Source organism: Pseudophryne corroboree, chromosome 1 (assembly GCF_028390025.1).
Source record: "Pseudophryne corroboree isolate aPseCor3 chromosome 1, aPseCor3.hap2, whole genome shotgun sequence".
NCBI classification, from domain to species: domain Eukaryota; kingdom Metazoa; phylum Chordata; class Amphibia; order Anura; family Myobatrachidae; genus Pseudophryne; species Pseudophryne corroboree.
Window position 1 is genome coordinate 1,147,550,390 of NC_086444.1, and position 24,367 is coordinate 1,147,574,756.

A 24,367-nucleotide genomic window follows, 5' to 3' on the forward strand; every position below is an offset into this window, starting at 1 on the left:
TCAAAGACTTGGCTGTAAATGTTAGACCAAAACACACAGTTAGTGTAATGAAGAATGTAAACGGTGACCGAGTACAATACAGTTTTATAACTGGTCGGGAGCAGACTGATTTCTATAATCCTTTCCGTCTCAACTGGAGAAATCACAGGGGAGGTGTAAACAAAAACGCAATCATACATAATTTACCTTGTTCCTCATTTCTTGTACTTCCTTGGGGTTTGTGTTCAATGGAACAAACAGGTTAGGGACAGCAGAGGTGGCAGTTCTAAGTCCATCCTCTTTAGTCCACTGCAAGATGAAGAACAGCAACTCGGTCAGATTAACACTACCAGTAGTACAGCTATACAGAGTACAGTCATGCATTTCACAAGTCACATAGGGAGATGAACCAATGAGTATGCTGTTAATGGAAACTTGGAATAAAACTGAACTATAAAAAAAGAAAACCAAGTGAAGTGTTATTGCCGCTGGATAGCTCTGAGCGCTGTGTGAGAGCTAGCATCGCAATCTCTGAGCACTGGTGGGGCAATCCATTACAGCTGGATACAGCTGTCCCACTATTATAGACTCCACTAGAAATCATCCAACGGCATAAGGCAGAGCTTTAAAACACAATCCCACAGCACAATACAACCAGCTGGGCACTGAATGAATGATTTAAATGGCTGCATCACTTGTAAGCCTACTGAAAGCTTTTATTGAAAAGTAAAAGCTTACTTTACATAATGATGTTGCTGCCTCACCAGATTCTGACTTTTTCAGGCAGCTCCAACTTCAAACAGAAAAACCTGACAGTCTAACGAGCAGAGATGTAGACTAGGAGCCAACTGGAGACAAAGGCATTCGTGCCAGATACTGTTCCCCCTCCCAGTGACCATCCTGGTGTGGGCCTATCGTGCATTGGGCGTGGAGAGCAAGAGCTAAATTTGCATTTGTAAAAGATGCTCTTTAAGTGCCAAAATAAAATAAAAAGTTCTCAGCGCTATTATAGTTTATACTTAAAGCAAATATTAAAATCTATAAAAAGAATGAAAGTTGCAAACCAATGTTTGGGGCCTTTTTTTAATGTCACCAACAGTACATAAACATATCATTGATTCAATCCTCCTATTTAAAAAAACAAAAACTCAAAGCAAAGAGGGAAGAATAAAATGAAAGGACCGCAGAACACAATACAAAGTCACTCACCAGATCCCGGGCCTTTTGTACAGACTGTCCTGTGAGATATTGGAAGCCAATATCTGGCAGGGCCACATGGTACAAAAGGAGCTTACACCATGATTGTGTTTTGCAAGTGAGTGGGCATCACCAAAGTTGCATAGAAAATAAATTTCAAAGAAGCTACAAAAAAACAGCATGGACTCTATTATCCACAGGAAAACAGCCAAATTAGAGCAACTGAAAAACCACTCAAGCCAAGTTTACTATATATGCTTTATAAAAGAAAAAAGAGCAGATGAGGGAATATGGGGGGTGGGGTTTTTTGGGCGAGGGTTAGAGAAAAATTCCAAACAAAAAGACAGCAGCAATCCATGGAAGGAAGGGCATTTTGTGGAACCGGGGTAGGATAACAATAAGGGACGCCCTCAACTAATGTTCTACGTCTGCATAGAGGACGCAGAGGGCTCTACTACAAAAGTCTAACTGTGGTATTACATTGCTTTTCCATGTATGTAAATCAACAAAGCTCTACAGCTCTATGGATCTCATTGTATTCACAGACCACTATATTTATGGAATAGACATTTATTGTACTTGTATAACTAACTATAGAAGGCCTGGCGCTTTTACTGCCATGTTTTAGCTTTGAAACATCTGGAAGCTACAAGCAAAAAACTTGAATTAACCAAGGATTGCTCGCCTCACACTAAATAATATACATTATATTGTATATATGAAATCTGTAGAAGTAGACTAACTGCATGGCAGGTCAAAGGCAATGTGATCTACTGTAATACTCAATAATCAATATGAATAAGGGGCTTTTAGTTTCCACCAATTAGCTCAGTGTTTCTGTAGCCATGTTAACCAGAGAGAAAAAGATCAGCACAAGAGGGGAAATCCAAAACAGCATCGGAACAAAAAGTAATGATGGATAATGGAGTCAGTTTATACTCACTTTTTAATCTTCATAAACAATTACTGCACCTTATGTGTGTGTGTATAAAAGATGGCAGACACATAAATAAACTGATGGGAGAGAATTCACATTCTGTTTGCTAGCTCCTAAAAAAAATGGCTGACATTTCTGCACCATATAGATGTAAACATAACCAGACCCGAAGATGCCCACTTAACTTGTTGTTTCCTTAAATAGATTTGGAATCATTTCATAATTTTAAATATCCTAAGCGCAAAACAGCGCAATGCTCGTGGGTCTCAAGCCTCCATTTGCAGTGGAGAAGGCTGTGGTGTTTGCGGAGAGGAGTGAGGGCGCCGGTGCACAGGAGATCCTATCAGTTGGAGGTATGTTTTCAGGGGTGTTATGTGCTGCCAGAGACTGGGTCTCATCCTTTATTTTAAAGACTGACAAATGTGGTCATTGGTGCAACTTGCCTAATGTAGTGACCAAAAGACCACACAAATGTCACCAATCGTGATTCTGTGATCTATTAGGCTAAACGTGAATACCTCTTATTCTTCTGCCTCCATGAATCGCAAGCTTCATGCCCAACTGCTAACAAATTTGCTGCTGTGATCAACTCTGAATTACCCCCACTGTCCGCTCAGTGAGTTTATGGCAGAGCCAACCAAGTACCTATGGCTTGCAGCCTAGTTAAAAGCATCTGAGGGAAAAGGATACTTGAAACTTTGTGCAAAAAGTAATCCTCACAAAACCGCCATCAACTATAGACTCCTAGAGGGCATGCAAATTTACTGCAGTGACCTCTAGCCAGGCATTTGCTTCAGTTCCAAATTTTAAATCAACAATACTTAAGTGGACATCCCCTAAAATTATGCAATGCAAAACGTGACTTAAGGACGGTTGGTAGAAAGAAGTTTGAGGATGAAACATCACATGAACAAAGACCGATAACCTATCACCATGTGACTGAGCACTAACCTGTACTTATAAACCATCCTATACAGTGAGAAACAGAAACATTATACAATCTGATACAGACTATGTATCTGAGTGTTGCTGAATGGCAGGCTTGTCGTTTTTTTTTTTTTTAGCGACAGTAGCCCTTGCATGTATCTGGTCTTACAGCATAGGCCAGAAGCACTAGATCCATCTTATAATTACGGCTGCATTCAGCATCTGAGTTGTGCACAAACAAGACTGACACGGCTCCTACTAGCAGTGACTGAGCCTTTCATTTTATAGAAAGAGACGTCATTATGCACAGCTTGAACATAGACTGTGATGTGTATTCAAGGCTGCCTATGTGCAGTGGATTACACCCATTAGGAGCACATGTTTTGTTTCAGCTAAGAAAAAAAAAACACTCTTGGAGAGGATTCACCTCCCTATAAAAAGGCATGCAACCTATTATAAGCAACACATGTTTTATAGCTCATTTGACAAAACAAGGCAAGGTCATATCCCTGGCTCATGTGTTCTGCTAAAACATGACATAATAAATATTGCACTTTTTTTCTTGGCAACAGTATTAATTACACTTATGTTGCTGTATGTGGACATGATGCAATAAAGCTAGTATGGTGAGGAAGCTAGTATGTAGGAGGCCACTCTGTGTGCACTGAGGCCTTGTCACAGCTCTGACACGCTAATGGAGAATGGATCATTAATCTTTATACTCCGTATACAAATTAATCCTAAAGTACGAACATGCTGAATAGAATAAGTATCAGTGATGCAATCCTAAAACCAAAGAACTTGGTGGACTTTGAGTGATACTGTATAGAAAACTGTGGGACCTTAGTTTAGAGCCTATATGGTCATCTATTTATCACTATGGGGGGAATCAGTTCTATTAGGTGCAACTAAGTCGCCCCTGGGAGTAACTGCAGCTGCATACATAACTCCACAAGTCTGGGGCGAGACCGGGATGCAATGGTGGCGAGTTGCAGGAATGTTTGTGGCATCCCCACGCCACTGCGTCAACTCTTCCCCTCGCTCCTAACTGAATCTACCCTTATATTAGAAAAGTCAGTTTTCGCACATCTTCCATACTGTTGTCTGTATACGATCTTAAACCTTGCCGCCAGTAGACCATGGTCTGGTCTTTCATACCCAAGAGCGTACATTCACTACAAACTACAAGAGGCAGCATTTTCTGTACTCTCTTTTTCAGACTTTCCTTCTAGTATCAGAAAGTAAAGCTGTATCAGACAAGGTAATGAATCAATAAAATGTCACTCAGGTGCAGGCGCTACATGATACAAAGGGCCACACTTGGTAGATACCAACACATATTAAAGGCAAGCTTTTCTTTCAGGTACTGTAACTCCCAACCACTCACACGATGGCAGAAATGATAACCAAGAGTTACACGGCGAGCTTTTCTGCAAAGCTGTAAGCACAGACTGCATCCTAGACCCTGGTATATAGATTATATAGGCTAGGGGGTCTTCAAGTGTTCTTGTCCAAAACACCACAGAATCATTGTTTTCTGTAGGTCAATTCAAACCTGTTGTGCTGTAGGTACCGAGGCACATACGCTAACGCCCATCTATGGCTCATACGCTAAAGCTCATCTTTTGTACAATTAATCGATGAGGATTTCAGATTGTAGGTAAAACAGACTAATCTTCTGACCGTATCTATGGGCAGTTGCCAGCTCCGGGCTGAGCTGAACTTTAGTTATGCCGCACCCAACTTGTACCGTCAGTTGTCATTTATGGCCATCTACCGGCATGCAACAATTCATGCAGCAGGAGGCTGGCATAGGAGGCTTGAAAGCTTTGGGAAACGTACTTATTCTACACACAACGAAGAAGAGAAAGCGACAGGGAGACTGTTAGATGGGTTAGCACAATAAACTGCTTAAGAGATAGACTGGTTATGGTCAGACATTATTAACGGTCTCTCAAAACGTACATGCCGTTTTATTCATCAATAGATTTCAAATGCCGTTAGCACCAATTCATTGTACCTAAACCCACACTGGAAAGATCAGAAAAAAGCAACTTAAGCAGTTTCTAGAGGACTACAAGGATTGTTTTACAGATTATCACAAGAGTAGGGATATTGCCAATTAGTGGTTATAGAGAGGTCAGGTAGGAAAACCAGGTAATATTCCCAAAGCCTTCAAGTGCCGGCCACCTCTGGTTGCTCTATATCAACTATGAACAGTAAGGTAGGCACAGACCAAGCAGTTGGTTATACAGCTTGGCACGCAGACACCGGACGAGAGAGACTGCAGCAAGGGTTTCACGTGATCGTGTGTAATGTTCGTCCACACCTTAGTCTTCGACTTGGGACTGCCTCCGTTCTGCCCTTCATCTGGGGCCTCATCTGCTCTACCAGAGTTCAGCCACTTAGTCTTCTCACGCTGCTGTTTCTGAAAACTGTGCCTGAGAGGGGAACACGTGCCCGAGTCACCGTCACTGCCAAAGGAGTAGCCAGTGACACTGGCAGGGATCTCTACGTCACTGTACTTTTTGCCCTTGTCTCGCAGTGCAGGACATCGATAGGGGTAACCGGTTCTGTATCCCTATAACAAGAGCAGAGAGAAATATTTACGGTTACATTAAGATCATATTACTAAAACGGAACTATCCCTCATTAAACAGCTTGGGGACTGCTATGGATGGAAGCAGCACTGATAAGAATGGATGTTGCATAACAATAAAGTGCTGTCCAACATATTGCAGTAGAAGAATTGCAGTAAAAGACAAAATTACAACCCCGACACAACCCTGGTTAAAAAAACAAAAACACAACTATACAACTATGCTTTCTTAGAACCAATTACATGTATTTTATACAAACACTATAAGAACCTCCCTGCAGCAGGTCACGCAGTCACATATAATGTATTGCATAAACATTTTGGAAACAGGGGGAGTAATTCAGAGTTGATCGCAGCATCAAATTTGTTAGCGGTTGGGCAAAACCATTTGCACTGCAGGTGTGGCAGATATAACATTTGCAGAGAGAGTTAGATTTGGGTGGGGTGTGTTCAAACTGAAATCTAAATTGCAGTGTAAAAATAGAGCAGCCAGTATTTACCCTGCACAGAAACCAAATAACCCACCCAAATCTAACTCTCTCTGCAAATGTTATATCTGCCCCCCCTGCAGTGCACATGGTTTTACCCAACTGCTAACAAATTTGATGCTGCGATCAACTCGGAATTACCCCCTGAGTGCGGTCAAGATCCCGGAGGTCGGAACCCCGACACCGGGATCCGGACATATTCTCCATCTGTGGGTGTCCACGACACCCATAGAGGAAAAATAAATTTGTGTGCCGAGTGTAGCAAGCCACCGTGCCCGCAAGTGGCTGCGTTGCGCTTGCCCCCCTGTCGGGATTGTGCCGGTCGGGATCCCGGTGTCGGTATTTCGACCACCAGGATCTCGTACTTATCCCTTGGAAACACCAGCAAGGTTTGAATTGTATTTTGGTTGGAAGCTTCCATGTAGCCAGCTCTGTAGGGCACATGCCTATCCGTTTAATATAGCCTACATGGGGTGACTAGGCTATGTACTAGGAACCAGCAATGTAAGAAAATGTGAGAGTTCCAGGAGAAAATAAGAATTTACTTACCGATAATTCTATTTCTCGTAGTCCGTAGTGGATGCTGGGGACTCCGTCAGGACCATGGGGAATAGCGGGCTCCGCAGGAGACAAGGCACATCTAAAAAGCTTTTTAGGTCACATGGTGTGTACTGGCTCCTCCCCCTATGACCCTCCTCCAAGCCTCAGTTAGGTACTGTGCCCGGACGAGCGTACACAATAAGGAAGGATCTTGAATCCCGGGTAAGACTCATACCAGCCACACCAATCACACCGTACAACTTGTGATCTGAAACCAGTTAACAGTATGATAACAAAACGAAGTAGCCTCCGAAAAGATGGCTCACAACAATAGTAATAACCCGATTTTTGTAACAATAACTATGTACAAGCATTGCAGACAATCCGCACTTGGGATGGGCGCCCAGCATCCACTACGGACTACGAGAAATAGAATTATCGGTAAGTAAATTCTTATTTTCTCTAACGTCCTAGTGGATGCTGGGGACTCCGTCAGGACCATGGGGATTATACCAAAGCTCCCAAACGGGCGGGAGAGTGCGGATGACTCTGCAGCACCGAATGAGAGAACTCCAGGTCCTCCTTAGCCAGAGTATCAAAATTTGTAAAATTTTACAAACGTGTTCTCCCCTGACCACGTAGCTGCTCGGCAAAGTTGTAATGCCGAGACTCCTCGGGCAGCCGCCCAGGATGAGCCCACCTTCCTTGTGGAATGGGCATCTACATATTTCGTCTGTGGCAGGCCTGCCACAGAATGTGCAAGCTGAATTGTACTACAAATCCAGCGTGCAATAGACTGCTTAGAAGCATGAGCACCCAGCTTGTTGGGTGTATACAGTATAAACAGCAAGTCAGACTTTCTGACTCCAGCCGTCCTAACTATATATATATATATATATATATATATTTTTAGGGCCCTGACCACGTCTAGTAACTTGGAGTCCTCCAAGTCCCTAGTAGCCGCAGGCACCACAAGAGGTTGTTTCAGGTGAAAACGCTGACACCCCTTCATGAAGAAACTGGAGACGAGTCCCAGTTCTGTCCCGTTCAAATGGAAAATTTTAATATGGGCTTTTGTAAGACAAAGCCGCCCATTCTGACAATCGCCTGGCCGAGGCCAGGGCTAACAACATGGTCACTTCCCATGTGAGATATTTGTCAACAGCATGGTCACTTTCCATGTGAGATATTTCAAATCCACAGATTTGAGCGGTTCAAACCAATATGATTTTAAGAAATCCCAACACTATGTTGAGATCTCACGGTGCCCCTAGGGGCACAAAAAAGCTGTATATGCAATACATCCTTTACAATCTGGACTTCAGGAACTGAAGTCAATTCTTTCTGGAAGAAAATCTACAGGGCCGAAATTTAAATGTTAATGAACCCCAATTTGAGGTCCAAAACACTCCTGTTTTCAGGAAGTGTAGAAATCGACCTAGTTGAATTTCCGTCGTGGAGCCTTCCTGGCCTCACCCACGCAACATATTTTCACCACATGTGGTGATGACGTTGTGCGGTCACCTCCTTCCTGGCTTTGACCAGGGTAGGTATGACCTCTTATGGAATGCCTTTTCCCCTCAGGATCCGGCATTCAACCGCCATGCCGTCAAACGCAGCCGCGGTAAGTCTTGGAATAGACATGGTACTTGCTGAATCAAGTCCCTTCTTAGCTCCCCAGGCCCTTAGTCCTCTGTGAGCATTTCTTGAAGTTCCGGGTACCAAGTCCCTCTTGGCCAATCCGGAGCCACTAGTATAGTTCATACTCCTCTATGTCTTATAATTCTCAATACCCTGGTTATGAGAAACAGAGGAGGGAACACATACACAGACTGGTACACCCACGGTGTTACCAGAACATCCACAGCTATCGCCTGAAGGTCTCATGACCTGGCGGAATACCTGTCCCGTTTTTGTTCGGGCGGGACGCCATCATGTCCACCTTTGGTCTTTGCCAACGGTCCACAATCATGTTGAAAAACTTCCCTATGAAGTTTCCACTCTCCCGGGTGGAGGTCATGCCTGCTGAGGAAGTCTGCTTCCCAGTCGTCCACTCCCGGAAAGAACACTGCTGACAGTGCTATCACATGATTTTCCGCCTAGCGAAAAATCCTTGCAGTTTTCACTGCCCTCCTGCTTCTTGTGCCGCCCTTCTGTTTACGTGGGCGACTGCCGTGATGTTATCCCACTGGATCAATACCGGCTGACCTTGAAGCAGAGGTCTAGCTAAGTTTAGAGCATTATAAATTTGCTCTAAGCTTATTTATGCGGAGAGAATTCTCCAGACTTAATCACACTTCCCTGGAAATTTTTTCCCTGTGTGACTGTTCCCCAGCCTCTCAGGCTGGCCTCCGTGGTCACCGGCATCCAATCCTGAATGCCGAATCTGCGGCCCTCTAGAAGATGAGCACTCTGTAATCACCACAGGAGAGACACCCTTTTCCTTGGATATAGGGTTATCCGCTGATGCATCTGAGGATGCGATCCGGACCATTTGTCCAGCAGATCCCACTGAAGAGTTCTTGCGGGAAATCTGCCGAATGGAATTGCTTCGTAATAAGCCACCATTTTTACCAGGACTCTTGTGCAATGATGCACTGACACTTTTCCTGGTTTTAGGAGGATCCCGATTAGCTCGGATAACTCCCTGGTTTTCTCCACTGGGAGAAACACGTTTTTCTGGACTGTGTCCAGAATCTTCCCTAGGAACAGTAGACGTGTCGTCGGAAAAAGCTGCGATTTTGGAATATTTAGAATCCACTCGTGCTGTCGTAGAACTACTTAAGATAGTGCTACTCCGACCTCCAACTGTTCTCTGGACCTTGCCCTTATCAGGAAAGCGTCCATGTTTCTTTTAAGAAAAATCATCATTCCGGCCATTACCTTGGTAAAGACCCGGGGCGCCGTGGACCATCCAAACGGCAGCGTCTGAACTGATAGTGACAGTTCTGTACCAGGAACCTGAAGTACCCTTGGTGAGAAGGGCAAATTTGGACCTGTAGGTAAACGTCCCTGATATCCAGTGACATCATATCGTCCCCTTCTTCCTGGTTCGCTATCACTGCTCCGAGTGACTCCATCTTGATTTGAACGCTTGTATGTAAGTGTTCAAATATTTCAGATCTCACCGAGCCGGTTGGCTTCAGTACCACAATATAGTGTGGAATACTACCCCCTTCCTTGTTGTAAGAAGGGTACTTTGATTATCACCTGCTGGGAATACAGCCTGTGAATTGTGTGAGGGGGAGACGTCTCGAATTTCCAATGTACACCTGGGATATTACATGTAGGATCCCGGAGTTCCCTTGCGAGTGTTGCTGAAACTCTTGAGATGACCCCCTACCGCACCTGAGTCCGCTTGTACGGCCCCAGCGTTATGCTGCGGACTTGGCAGAAGCCGTGAGGAGCTTCTGTTCCTGGGAATGAGCTGCTTGCTGCAGTCTTCTTCCCTTTCCTCTCCCCCTGGGCAGATATGACTGGCCTTCGCCCGCCTGCCCGTATGGGGACGAAAGGACTGAGACTGAAAAGACTGTGTCCTTTTCTGCCAATATGTGACTCGGGGTAACAAAAGGTGGATTTTTCAGCTGTTGCCATGGCCACCAGGTCCAATGGACCGCCCCTTTATACGGCAATACTTCCATATGCCGTCTGGAATCTGCCTCACCTGACCACTGTCGTGTCTTCGTCTGGCAGATATGTACATCACATTTACTCTTTGATGCCAGAATGCAAATATGCCTCTGCGCATCACACATATATAGAAATGCATCCCTAAAATGCTCTATAGACAATAAAATCCTGTCCCTGTCAAGGGTATCAAAATTTTCAGTCAGGAAATCCGACCAAGCCCCCTCAGCGCTGCACATCCAGGCTGAGGCGATTGCTGGTCGTAGTATAACACCAGTATGTGTGTATATACTGTTATGATATTTTTCAGCTTCCTATCAGCTGGCCCCTTGAGGGCGGCCGTATCTGGAAACGGTAACGCCATGTTTTTTATATGCGTGTGAGCGCCTTGTCCACCCCCTAAGGTGTGTTTTCCAACTCGCCCTTACTACTGGCGGGAAAAAGGGTATACCGCCCATAACTTTCTGTCGGAGGAACCCCACGTATCATCACACACTTCATTTAATTTATCTGATTCAGGCAAAACTACAAGTAGTTTATTCCCACCCTACAAAATACCCTTATTTGTGGTACTTGTGGTATCAGAAATACGTAACACCTCCTTCATTGCCCTTAACATGTAACTTGTGGCCCTAAAGGAAAAATACGTTTGTTTCTTCACCGTCGACACTGGGGTCAGTGTCCGTGTCAGTGTCTGTCGACCGACTGAGGTAAATGGGCGTTTTTACAAGCCCCTGACGGTGTCTGAGACGCCTGGACCGATACTAATTTGTCCGCCGGCTGTCTCATGTCGTCAACCGGCTTGCAGCGTGTTGACATTATCACGTAATTCCATAAGTAAGCCATCCATTCTGGTGTCGACTCCCTAGAGAGTGACATCACCATTACAGGCAATTTTCTCCGTCTCCTCACCAACATTTTCCTCATACATGTCGACACACACGTACCGACCTACAGCACACACATACAGGGAATGCTCTGATAGAGGACAGGACCCACTAGCCCTTTGGGGAGACAGAGGGAGAGTTTGCCAGCACACACCAAAAGCGCCATAATGTATATAACAACCCTAGAAGGTGTTGTTTCTATATATGGGCTCTTAATATATAATTATATCGCCAATTTATGCCCCCCTTCTCTTTAACCCTGTTTCTGTAGTGCAGGGGAGAGTGGGAGCCTTCCTCACCAGCGGAGCTGGTCAGGAAAATGGCGCCGAGTGCTGAGGAGAATAAGCTCCGCCCCTTTCACGGCGGGCTTTTCTCCCGGTTATTAGGAAAACTGGCCTGGGTTAAATACATACATATAGCCTTAATGGCTATATGTGATGTATTTATTTGCCAAATAGGTATTTATATTGCTGCCCAGGGCGCCCCCAGCAGCGCCCTGCACCCTCCGTGACCGTGTCAGTGAGCCGTGTAGCAACAATGGCGCACAGCTGCAGTGCTGTGCGCTACCTCTCTGAAGACTGTGAAGTCTTCTGCCGCCTGTTTCCGGACCTCCGTTCCGCCGTCTTTCTTCAGCGTCTGTAAGGGGGATCGGCGGCGCGGCTCCGGGACGAACCCCAGGCTGACCTGTGTTCCGACTCCCTCTGGAGCTCAGTGTCCAGTAGCCTAAAACTTCAATCCTCCTGCACGCAGGTGAGTTGCAAGTCTCTCCCCTAAGTCCCTCGTTGCAGTGATCCTGTCGCCAGCAGGAATCACTGATTAGAAACCTAAAAAAAAAACTTTACTAAACAGCTCCTTAAGAGAGCCATCCAGTTTGCACCCTTCTCGGACGGGCACAAAAACCTAACTGAGGCTTGGAGGAGGGTCATAGGGGGAGGAGCCAGTACACACCATGTGACCTAAAAAGCTTTTTAGATGTGCCCTGTCTCCTGCGGAGCCCGCTATTCCCCATGGTCCTGACGGAGTCCCCAGCATCCACTAGGACGTTAGAGAAATGGAGAAAAACCACATTCTTCTTACCAGGTTCTCCAGCATTCGCATCAGGGCTTCAAACTCCTGCTCCCCGATGAGCCACTTTGGGTGAGTAACAGCTTCTCCAGAGGGTGACTCAGGTGTACGGGACTTCTTGTATTTTCCAGGGTCTAGAAGTACCAAGTTGTCTGGACCCCCAGCACTGGCCAGGGTGCGTACCTACATAAGTATTACAAGATTTGATTAGTTTGGGGCCACTATATAGAGAATACGAAAATGAAAGTAGTATAAAGACTTACAGTATGTTCAGATTGACTACTGAAGAGGAGGCCTTAACAAAAGATATAGATGCAGATGGTCCACAAAAAGTTCAAGTCCACTTATTGACGGACATGGTTAAACGTGCAAGATATGTGTAACCCTAATGTGTAACCCTAATAATGTAGGCAAGAGGAGGAAGTGGTGTGGGCTGCAGGACAGGGAAGGGCTACATACACGCTACGTGAAACAGGAGTTTCCCTATAAGTGCAGCAGGCAGGAGTTTACACATAATGCAGCAGGCATCAGCATAGCTATCAATATGTGCCGAGAGCTATGGTTTGTATGGCCTAGGAAACCTAGTCCCTTTACTTTGACCTATTCCTTGAATTTCCTTTCAAATTACAGATAATTTACGAAATAAAATTACCTGAATCTCACACGCAGATACAAGGTTGTGTATATAATAAAAAGCCTCTTCAACAGTCTCTCCCATAGTAACCAGGCCGTGATTTCGGAGGATAAGTACCTGGAGGAACATCGGTGACATTTCATAAAACAGAACACATCTGTGAGGAAGGAAAGTGTACAGAGAGACAATGAGTGAATTACTTACTCGGCTTCTAGGACCCAGGTTTTTCTGTATTAATACTTTCTCCTCTTCATCAACTAGAATGCCATGATAGTCGTGGTAAGTCACCTCTCCTAAACACAGGGCTTCTGGAGACAGAGGCAGCAAGCCACATTTCATAGCAGAAACCTGAAAGATTAAAGAAAACATCTGAAAATGGCATACATATTGCCTTCATGATACATGTGATGCCTATGCAATAAAATTCCAAATGCAATTTGACCATAATAAACATCGCTTGGTAAAAAAAAAAGTATTTTAAAAAGTTTTGTTGTATTGTCCTTTTCTGTGTTAAATATAAATTACAAAAAAAAAAAAAAAAATAGGGATTTTTGTTTACTTACCGTAAAATCTCTCTCTGATTCCATCTGGGGGACGCTGCGCCATTACTTGTGGGGTTAGAGGTGTGTGGTTGTGGAGTTTGGCACAGAACTATTAAAACCTGACTCCTCCCCCCTCTAACCCCTCCCATCTCCTTCCTGCCTAGCCAGCACCTCAGTTAACGTTTAGCCAAGCCAAAGGAGATAGACCGAAAAAAATTAACTGGTTAAACCAGACAACATATGGGAGGGATCGCAGCGTCCCCCAGATGGAATCAGAGAAAGAGATTTTACGGTAAGTAAACAAAAATCCCTATTTCTCTTTCATCCATCTGGGGGACGCTGCGCCATTACTTGTGGGATTTCCCAAAGCAAGCAAATGAGAGGAGGGAGACATAGACGGCATAGCCGTCCGCCAAATTTGACGCCCAACAGGGGCAGTCTCCAAACCGAAAGTGTGAGCACGGTAAAACCTTTTTAAACGTATGCACAGACGACCAGGTCGCCGCCCTACACGACTGCTCAATAGACGCAGCCCCGCGAACATCTCAAGAAGCTCCAATAGCTGGAGTCGAAGGAGCTTGAATAGAGTCAGGAACTGAAACATTAGAAGACTGTGTGATGGTCGTAGTTACCCAACGAGTCACTGTGTACTTGGAATCCGGCCAATCTCGTTTGGACGCAGCCATTAAAAACCAACAATGCATTCGTACGACGGATAGAATTCGTACGAGATAAATAAATCCGTAAAGGCCCTAAGCACATCTAAGAGAGCCAAATGGGAATCCTCCCCGGAAGGAGGAGGAGTAAACGCTGGAAGGACAATGTCCTGATTTAGATGAAACGCTGACACAACCTTCGGAAGGAAGGTTTTGTTCGCAGAACCACCCGATCATCATGAAAACCCAACAAGGGTGGTCTGCAAGAAAGAGCTGCCAATTTAGATGCTCATCTTTTGGAGGCAATTGTCAATCGGAAGACATTGAACGTTATATACCGCAATTGTACAGATTCCAAAGGTTGAAATGGAGATTTCTGAAAAGCCGTAAGGACTAAGTTAAAGTCCCAGGGAGGAACCGGAGGAACAAAAAAGGTGCCTGAATCCGAAGAACTCCCTGAAGGAACGTCTGAACTTCTGGAATGATAGCCAGTCTCCTATGAAGAAGAACCGACAAGGTAGAAACTTGACCCCATTAGTGAAGAAGTCTCAGATCCTTATTGAGACCCTCCTGAAGGCAGGATAACAGACGAGGAAACTCTAAACACATCCGGTATTAAGCCACGCTTTTCACACCAAGCAATGTAAATTCCAGAAGCCACCGGTTATCTAGCCAGAATCATCGTTTACTCAACAGGACGAGAAAAAAAAAAAGAATTTACTCACCGGTAATTCTATTTCTCGTAGTCCGTAGTGGATGCGGAGGACTCCGTAAGGACCATGGGGAATAGACGGGCTCCTCAGGAGACTGGGCACTCTAAAAGAAAGATTAGGTACTATCTGGTGTGCACTGGCTCCTCCCTCTATGCCCCTCCTCCAGACCGCAGTTAGGGAAACTGTGCCCGGAAGAGCTGACACTACAAGTAAAGGATTTGGAATCCAGGGTAAGACTCATACCAGCCACACCAATCACACCGTATAACTTGTGATAACCATACCCAGTTAACAGTATGAACAACAACTGAGCCTCAATCAACAGATGGCTCATAACAATAACCCTTTAGTAAGCAATAACTATATACACGTATTGCAGAAGAAGTCCGCACTTGGGACGGGCGCCCAGCATCCACTACGGACTACGAGAAATAGAATTACCGGTGAGTAAATTCTTATTTTCTCTGACGACCTAGTGGATGCTGGGGACTCCGTAAGGGCCATGGGGATTATACCAAAGCTCCCAAACGGGCGGGAGAGTGCGGACGACTCTGCAGCACCGAATGAGCAAACTCAAGGTCTTCCTCAGCCAGGGTATCAAACTTGTAGAACTTAGCAAATGTGTTTGAACCCGACCAAGTAGCAGCTCGGCAAAGCTGTAAAGCCGAGACCCCTCGGGCAGCCGCCCAAGAAGAGCCCATCTTCCTTGTGGAATGGGCTTTTACTGATTTTGGATGCGGCAATCCAGCCGCAGAGTGAGCCAGCTGAATCGTGCTACAGATCCAGCGAGCAATAGTCTGCTTCGAAGCAGGAGCGCCAACCTTGTTGGCTGCATACAGAATAAACAGCGAGTCAGACTTTCTGACTCCCGCCGTTCTGGAAACATACATTTTCAAAGCACGGACTACGTCCAGCAACTTGGAATTCTCCAAGTCCCTAGTAGCCACAGGCACCACAATAGGTTGGTTCAAATGAAACGATGATACCACCTTAGGGAGAAATTGGGGACGAGTCCTCAATTCTGCTCTGTCCATATGGAAGATCAGATAGGGGCTTTTACATGACAAAGCCGCCAATTCTGACACACGCCTAGCCGAAGCGAAGGCCAATAGCATGACCACTTTCTACGTGAGATATTTTATCTCCACGGTCTTAAGTGGCTCAAACCAGTGGGATTTCAGGAAATCCAACACAACGTTAAGATCCCAAGGTGCCACTGGTGGCACAAAAGGAGGCTGAATATGCAGCACTCCCTTTACAAACGTCTGAACCTCAGGCAGTGAAGCCAGTTCTTTTTGAAAGAAAATGGATAGGGCCGAGATCTGAACCTTTATGGACCCTAATTTGAGGCCCATAGTCACACCTGACTGTAGGAAATGCAGAAAACGACCCAACTGGAAGTCCTCTGTAGGGGCCTTCCTGGCCTCACACCAAGCAACATATTTCCGCCATATGCGGTGATAATGCTTTGCTGTCACATCCTTCCTAGCTCTTATCAGCGTAGGAATTACTTCATCCGGTATACCCTTTTCCGCTAGGATCCGGCATTCAACCGCCATGCCGTCAAACGCAGCCGCGGTAAGTCTTGGAACAGACAGGGCCCCTGCTGCAACAAGTCCTGTCTGAGAGGCAGAGGCCATGGGTCCTCTGTGACCATCTCTTGAAGTTCTGGGTACCAAGTCCTTCTTGGCCAATCCGGAACAATGAGTATTGTTCTCACTCCTCTTTTTCTTACTATTCTCAGTACCTTGTGTATGAGAGGAAGAGGTGGAAACACATATACCGACTGGAACACCCACGGAGTTACCAGTGCGTCCACAGCTATCGCCTGAGGGTCCCTTGACCTGGCGCAATATTTTTTTAGCTTTTTGTTTAGGCGGGACGCCATCATGTCCACCTGTGGCCGTTCCCACCGATTTGCAATCTGCTCGAAGACTTCTTGATGAAGTCCCCACTCTCCTGGGTGGAGGTCGTGCCTGCTGAGGAAGTCTGCTTCCCAGTTGTCCACTCCCGGAATGAACACTGCTGACAGTGCTTGTACGTGATTCTCCGCCCATCGAAGAATCCTGGTGGCTTCCGCCATCGCCACCCTGCTTCTTGTGCCGCCCTGTCGGTTTACATGGGCGACTGCCGTGATGTTGTCTGACTGAATCAGCACTGGTTGGTCTCGAAGCAGGGGCTCCGCTTGACTCAGGGCGTTGTATATGGCCCTTAATTCCATGTTTATGTGCAGACGAGTCTCCTGACTTGACCACAGCCCCTGGAAGTTTCTTCCCTGAGTGACTGCCCCCCATCCGCGGAGGCTTGCATCCGTGGTCACCAGGACCCAGTCCTGTATGCCGAACCTGCGGCCCTCGAGAAGATGAGCACTCTGCAGCCACCACAGAAGAGACACCCTGGCCCTCCGGGACAGGGCGATCAGCCGATGCATCTGAAGATGCGATCCGGACCACTTGTCCAACACATCCCACCGAAAGATCCTGGCATGGAACCTGCCGAAAGGAATGGCTTCGTATGACGCTACCATCTTTCCCAGGACTCGCGTGCAGTGATGCACCGACACCTGCTTTGGTTTCAGGAGATCCCTGACCATGGTCACTAACTCCTGAGCCTTCTCCTCCGGGAGAAATACCTTCTTCTGTTCTGTGTCCAGAATCATGCCCAGGAAGGGCAGACGCGTCGTAGGAATCAGCTGCGACTTTGGAATATTCAGAATCCAGCCGTGCCGTAGCAACACTTCCTGAGAGTGCGCTACGCTGACCAACAACTGCTCTCTGGACCTCGCCTTTATGAGATCGTCCAAGTACGGGATAACTGTAACTCCTTGCTTCCGGAGAAGTACCATCATCTCCGCCATTACCTTGGTAAAGACACTCGATGAAGTGGATAGACCAAACGGCAACGTCTGGAATTGGTAATGACAGTCCTGTACCACAAACCTGAGGTACTCCTGGTGAGGCGGATAAATGGGGACATGCAAGTACGCATCCTTGATGTCCAGAGATACCATAAAATCACTAAGCTAATTGAGCATTTACCAATCTATATGTCTGTTGTGAGAGGCAGAGAGGTTCCTGCATTAGGAGGAGGTGCAGGCCCTGACATGCCACATGGAGCATTATGGGGTTGCTCCAAGGTAGGTAGCTCTTAGCTTAGACATATTTTAGTAAGGAGCCATTATCATGTGGCTCCTTGCTGGTTATTCTTAGACCCAGATTAGGGTAATGGAGGTGTGAGGTGTGGTGCCTCTGGACTGGCTGAGCTGGATGGCTTTAGTGTGGCATACCTTTACATTCTATTAACACTTTTCACTTATTCATTTTCTAACACTATTTCTCTATTTTAATTACATTTCATGTTTGTATCACCCTCTCTATAGCTTCGGCTTCCTAAATACTAATTTATTAACACTATAGTTTTTTACACTGGTATGCCACGCTGGGCTTTCTGGCTCATTCTGGTGTTTTGGGGTGCCACACCCTGCACCTAGATATAGCGCTAGGGACCCCAAATATACAGAGAGGTCTTGATGCGGCTTTGGGGCTTAACCACACATTTGCGCAAATATGTGTAACGAAGATCTCTGAATTCTATTATTATGTGGGATTTATATCTGGTTACTGTTATCATTCAGGGTGCTGGGGAAACCAATTGCTTTTTTTTTTTTTTTCCCCCTCTTCCAGGCTGGCAATGACCGCTCTGAGCGATTCCATTTTGAACTTGAACTTTTTCATGTAAATGTTCAAGGATTTTAAATTTAGAATGGGTCTTACCGAACCGTCCGGTTTCGGTACCACAAACAGTGTGGAATAGTAACCCCTTCCCTGCTGAAGGGGGGGTACCATTATTATCACTTGCTGGAGGTACAGCTTGTGACTATCTCCCTCCCCGTGGGAGAAGCTGGTAAGGCGGATTTTAGGTAACGGTGAGGGGGCGTCACTTCGAATTCCAGCTTGTATCCCTGAGATGCAATTTGTATAGCCCAAGGATCCACTTGTGAGCGAACCCACTGGTTGCAGAAATTTCGGAGACGCGCCCCCACCGCTCCTGGCTCCGCCTGTGGAGCCCCAGCGTCATGCGGTGGACTTAGTGGAAGCAGGGGAGGACTTTTGTTCCTGAGAACTGGCTGCATGGTGCAGCTTCTTTCCTCTACCCCTGCCTCTGGCAAGAAAGGATGCACCTCTGACTCTTGCTTTTTTGAGAACGAAAGGACTGCATTTGGTAATACGGTGCTTTCTTAGGCTGTGAGGAAACCTGTGGCAAGAAAGTCGACTTTCCAGCTGTCGCTGTGGATACGAGGTCCGAGAGACCGTCCCCAAACAATTCCTCACCCTTATAAGGCAAAACCTCCATGTGTTTTTAAGAGTCGGCATCCCCTGTCCATTGCAGAGTCCATAAGACCCTCCTGGCAGAAATGGACATTGCATTTATTCGAGAGCCCAGCAGGCAAATGTCCCTCTGGGCATCCCGCATATATAAGACGACGTCTTTAATATGGCTAAGTGTTAGCAATACGGTATCCCTTTCCAGGGTATACAACCCCTCTGACAGAGTATCTGTCCATGCTGCAACAGCACTGCACATCCAAGCTGAAGCAATAGCCGGTCTCAGTAGAGTACCAGAGTGTGTATACACAGACTTCAAGATACCTTCCTGCTTCCTAGCCGCAGGTTCCTTTAGGGCGGCCGTATCCTGACACGGCAGGGCCACTCTTTTAGATAAGCGTGTCAGGGCCTTGTCAACCCTAGGGGAGGATTCCCAGCGTAACCTATCCGTTGGCGGGAAAGGGTACGCCATTAGTATTCTCTTGGGAATCACCACTTTCTTATCAGGGGAAGACCACGCTTCTTCACATAACTCATTTAATTCATGTGACGGGGGAAAAGTCACTGGCTGCTTTTTCTCCCCAAACATATTTACCCTCTTGTCAGGGACAGGGTCAGCCTCTGAAATGTGTAATACATTTTTCATTGCAATAATCATGTATCGGATGGCCTTAGTCATTTTGGGCTGTAATAGTGCCTCATCCTCGTCGACGCTGGAGTCGGACTCCGTGTCGACATCTGTGTCAACCAACTGAGATAGTGGGCGTTTTTGAGACGCTGACGGCCTCTGAGGCGCCTGGGCAGGCCCGGGTTGAGAGCCCGGCTGTCCCCCGGCAGCAACATAATCAAATCTCTTATGTAATGAGTTTACATGGTCATTTAAGACCTTCCACATATCCATCCAATCAGGTGTCGGCACCGACACCACATTTATCTGCACTTGCTCCGCCTCCACATAACCTTCCTCATCAAATATGTCGACACAGCCGTACCGACACACAGCACACACACAGGGAATGCTCTGACTGAGGACAGGACCCCACAAGGTCCATGGGGAGACAGAGAAAGAGTATGCCAGCACACACCACAGCGCTATATACACAGGGATACACACTACCAGAAGTGTATTTTTCCCAATAGCTGCTGTATCAATACACCTTTTGCCTAAATTTATGTGCCCCCCCTCTCTTTTTACCCTCTTAGTGCCAGGAGACTGCAGGGGAGAGCCTGGGGAGCGTCCTTCCAGCGGAGCTGTGAAGAGAAATGGCGCTGGTGTGCTGAGGAAGAAGGCCCCGCCCCCTCAGCGGCGGGCTTCTGTCCCGCTGTTTCTGACTAAAAAATGGCGGTCACAGACTGTATTATGTGTCTTTTTTATGCCAAAGGTATTCTTATTGTTGCCCAGGGTGCCCCCCTCCCCCAGCGCCCTGCACCCTACAGTGACCGGAGTGTGTGGTGTGCAGTGAGAGCAATGGCGCACAGCTGCGGTGCTGTGCGCTACCTTAATGAAGACAGGAGTCTTCAGCCGCCGATTTCATCACCAACTTCTGATCTTCTGGCTCTGCGAGAGGGATGGCGGCGCGGCTCCGGGAACGGACGACCGAGGACCTTTGCCTGTGTTCGAACCCTCTGGAGCTATGGTGTCCAGTAGCCTAAGAAGCGCAACCTAGCAGTGAACAGGTACGTTTGCTTCTCTCCCCTCGGTCCCACGTAGCAGTGAGTCTGTTGCCAGCAGATCTCACTGAAAATAAAAAACCTAACATTACTTTCTTTACTAGCAGGCTCAGGCGAGCCCACTAGGTGCATCCAGCTCTGGCCGGGCACAGATTCTAACTGAGGTCTGGAGGAGGGGCATAGAGGGAGGAGCTAGTGCACACCAGATAGTACCTAATCTTTCTTTTAGAGTGCCCAGTCTCCTGCGGAGTCCGTCTATTCCCCATGGTCCTTACGGAGTCCCCAGCATCCACTAGGACGTCCGAGAAATCATGTGTATTTTTGGCATTGTTGCTGGGCTAAGTACAGAAATCTGCAACATTCCCAGAACACTTGCTATTGTGTAAATTATACTATAGGCAGATCACTTGTAAAGTTACCACCCCCCTGTGGGCTTGTTACTGATCACAGCAATAGTCCCACTATCTCAGTGCAAAGAATGACAGTGACCCCTTCCCCTCATGCTGAGCTGCTGACGTGATCAGGAGCTTCCTGCAGTGCTGCTGGGGGCAGGGCCTAATCGGGTGAGGCAGTTTAGACTGGTTTGAGGGCGCCAAAACACCTAGCAACTCCCTACAATAAAGATAATAACAATGTTTCTGTCCAGAGTTGGGCTAGAACTTAGGTCTCTATACATATTGGACTCTTGCACTAGTGTGCTGAGCCACAGCCTCATGGCTGAAGAAATACAGAGAGAGGGACTTAGTATGCAGCAAGAAGCTGCACAAAATGGCTCCTGCCCGGAACCTGAGGCACTTTAGAATACTCCCCTCAGTGTCCCCTGGCCACCGCTGGTCCCAGGAGTCAGCGCAGCCACCCCTCAGGAACATACAGTCCTTCATACAGCCTTTACAGTGACCCAGCCAGGGCACAGGAAATATACAGCCAGCAGACACACAGAATGGGGGACTCACTCTGAGGGACTGTCATATGCTAGTATGAGAAGGGTCACAGCCCAGCACTACCTCAGTAGGCTGAGGCTGTTCCTACCTGACCCAGTACCTTCTCGAATTCTGTGAGCCGGAAGGGAGAGACCCAGGGACCTCAGCGGTGTAGTGACTCCCCAGAGGCAGTGCAGAGTGAGAACTAGAGCTCACAGAAGCTCCTCTAACCTAACTATTCTCACTCTGAATGTGTTTGTCACCAACATTAGGGACTAAACACCAAACAAGAAAACAATTAGAAATAAAACCTAACTAAAAGCTAGGAGCAAAAATAAGATTTTACTCACCGGTAAATCTATTTCTCGTAGTCCGTAGTGGATGCTGGGAACTCCGTAAGGACCATGGGGAATAGACGGGCTCCGCAGGAGACTGGGCACTCTAAAAGAAAGATTAGGTACTATCTGGTGAGCACTGGCTCCTCCCACTATGACCCTCCTCCAGACCTCAGTTAGGATACTGTGCCCGGAAGAGCTGACACAATAAGGAAGGATTTTGAATCCCGGGTAAGACTCATACCAGCCACACCAATCACACCGTATAACTCGTGATACTACACCCAGTTAACAGTATGAAATATAACTGAGCCTCTCAACAGATGGCTCAACAATAACCCTTAGTTAGGCAATAACTACATACAAGTATTGCAGACAATCCGCACTTGGGATGGGCGCCCAGCATCCACTACGGACTACGAGAAATAGATTTACCGGTGAGTAAAATCTTATTTTCTCTGACGTCCTAGTGGATGCTGGGAACTCCGTAAGGACCATGGGGATTATACCAAAGCTCCCAAACGGGCGGGAGAGTGCGGATGACTCTGCAGCACCGAATGAGAGAACTCCAGGTCCTCTTTAGCCAGGGTATCAATTTTGTAGAATTTAGCAAACGTGTTTGCCCCTGACCAAGTTGCAGCTCGGCAAAATTGTAAAGCTGAGACCCCTCGGGCAGCCGCCCAAGATGAGCCCACTTTCCTCGTGGAATGGGCTTTTACTGATTTAGGATGCGGCAATCCAGCCGCAGAATGCTCCAGCTGAATTGTGCTACAAATTCAGCGAGCAATAGTCTGCTTAGAAGCAGGAGCACCTATTTTGTTGGGTGCCTACAGGATAAAAAGCGAGTCAGTTTTCCTGACTCCAGCCGTCCTGGAAATATAAATTTTTAAGGCCCTGACTACGTCCAGTAACTTGGAATCTTCCAAGTCCCTAGTAGCCACAGGCACTACAATAGGTTGGTTCAAGTGAAAAGCTGATACCACCTTAGGGAGAAACTGGGGACGAGTCCTCAATTCTGCCCTATCCATATGGAAAATCAGATAAGGGCTTTTACATGACAAAGCCGCCAATTCTGACACACGCCTGGCCGAAGCCAAGGCCAATAACATGACCACTTTCCACGTGAGATATTTCAAATCCACAGTTTTAAGTGGCTCAAGCCAATGTGATTTTAAGAAACTCAACACCACGCTGAGATCCCAAGGTGCCACAGGAGGCACAAAAGGGGGCTGAATATGCAGCACTCCCTTTACAAATGTCTGAACTCCAGGTAGTGAAGCCAGTTCTTTCTGGAAGAAAATCGACAGAGCCGAAATCTGGACCTTAATGGAACCCAATTTTAGGCCCATAGTCACCCCTGACTGTAGGAAGTGCAGAAAACGACCCAGCTGAAATTCCTCTGTTGGGGCCTTCCTGGCCTCACACCACGCAACATATTTTCGCCAAATACGGTGATAATGGTTTGCGGTTACTTCTTTCCTGGCTTTTATCAGCGTAGGAATGACTTCCTCCGGAATGCCCTTTTCCTTTAGGATCCGGAATTCAACCGCCATGCCGTCAAACGCAGCCACGGTAAGTCTTGGAACAGACAGGGCCCCTGCTGTAGCAGATCCTGTCTGAGCGGTAGAGGCCATGGGTCCTCTGCTATCATTTCTTGAAGTTCTGGGTACCAAGCTCTTCTTGGCCCATCCGGAACCACGAGTATCGTTCTTACTCCTCGTTTTCTTATTATTCTCAGTACCTTTGGTATGAGAGGCAGAGGAGGGAATACATAAACCGACTGGTACACCCACGGTGTCACTAGAGCGTCCACAGCTATTGCCTGAGGGTCCCTTGACCTGGCGCAATATCTAGTTTTTTGTTTAGGCGGGACGCCATCATGTCCACCTGTGGCCTTTCCCAACGGTTTACCAACAGTTGGAAGACTTCTGGATGAAGTCCCCACTCTCCCGGGTGTAGGTCGTGTCTGCTGAGGAAGTCTGCTTCCCAGTTGTCCACTCCCGGAATGAACACTGCTGACAGTGCTAAGACGTGATTTTCCGCCCATCGGAGAATCCTTGTGGCTTCTGCCATCGCGCTTCTTGTGCCGCCCTGTCGGTTTACATGGGCGACTGCCGTGATGTTGTCTGATTGGATCAGTACCGGCTGGTTTTGAAGCAGAGGCCTTGCCAGACTTAGGGCATTGTAAATGGCCCTCAGTTCCAGAATATTTATGTGTAGGGACGACTCCTGACTTGACCAAAGTCCTTGGAAATTTCTTCCCTGTGTGACTGCCCCCCAGGCCTCTGCTTCAAAACCAGCCGGTACTGATCCAATCAGACAACA

General features: G+C 46.9%; 1 protein-coding gene across 14 annotated transcripts in view; it reads right to left on the reverse strand.

The window, feature by feature from the left end:
• ADD1 (adducin 1) overlaps positions 1-24,367 on the reverse strand; it is a 245,904-nt gene that overhangs the window by 117,846 nt on the left and 103,691 nt on the right. For 8 of the 14 annotated variants that reach the window (XM_063924439.1, XM_063924431.1, XM_063924447.1 and 5 more), the window contains 5 exons: positions 13,085-13,228; positions 12,899-12,997; positions 12,259-12,429; positions 5,277-5,621; positions 187-288 (listed from right to left, as the gene is read on the reverse strand). In XM_063924439.1, coding sequence (XP_063780509.1) covers positions 187-288; positions 5,277-5,621; positions 12,259-12,429; positions 12,899-12,997; positions 13,085-13,228 — 861 coding nt within the window. The remainder of the gene's footprint in view (positions 1-186; positions 289-5,276; positions 5,622-12,258; positions 12,430-12,898; positions 12,998-13,084; positions 13,229-24,367) is intronic. The other 6 variants (XM_063924454.1, XM_063924464.1, XM_063924481.1 and 3 more) reach the window with 1 other exon arrangement.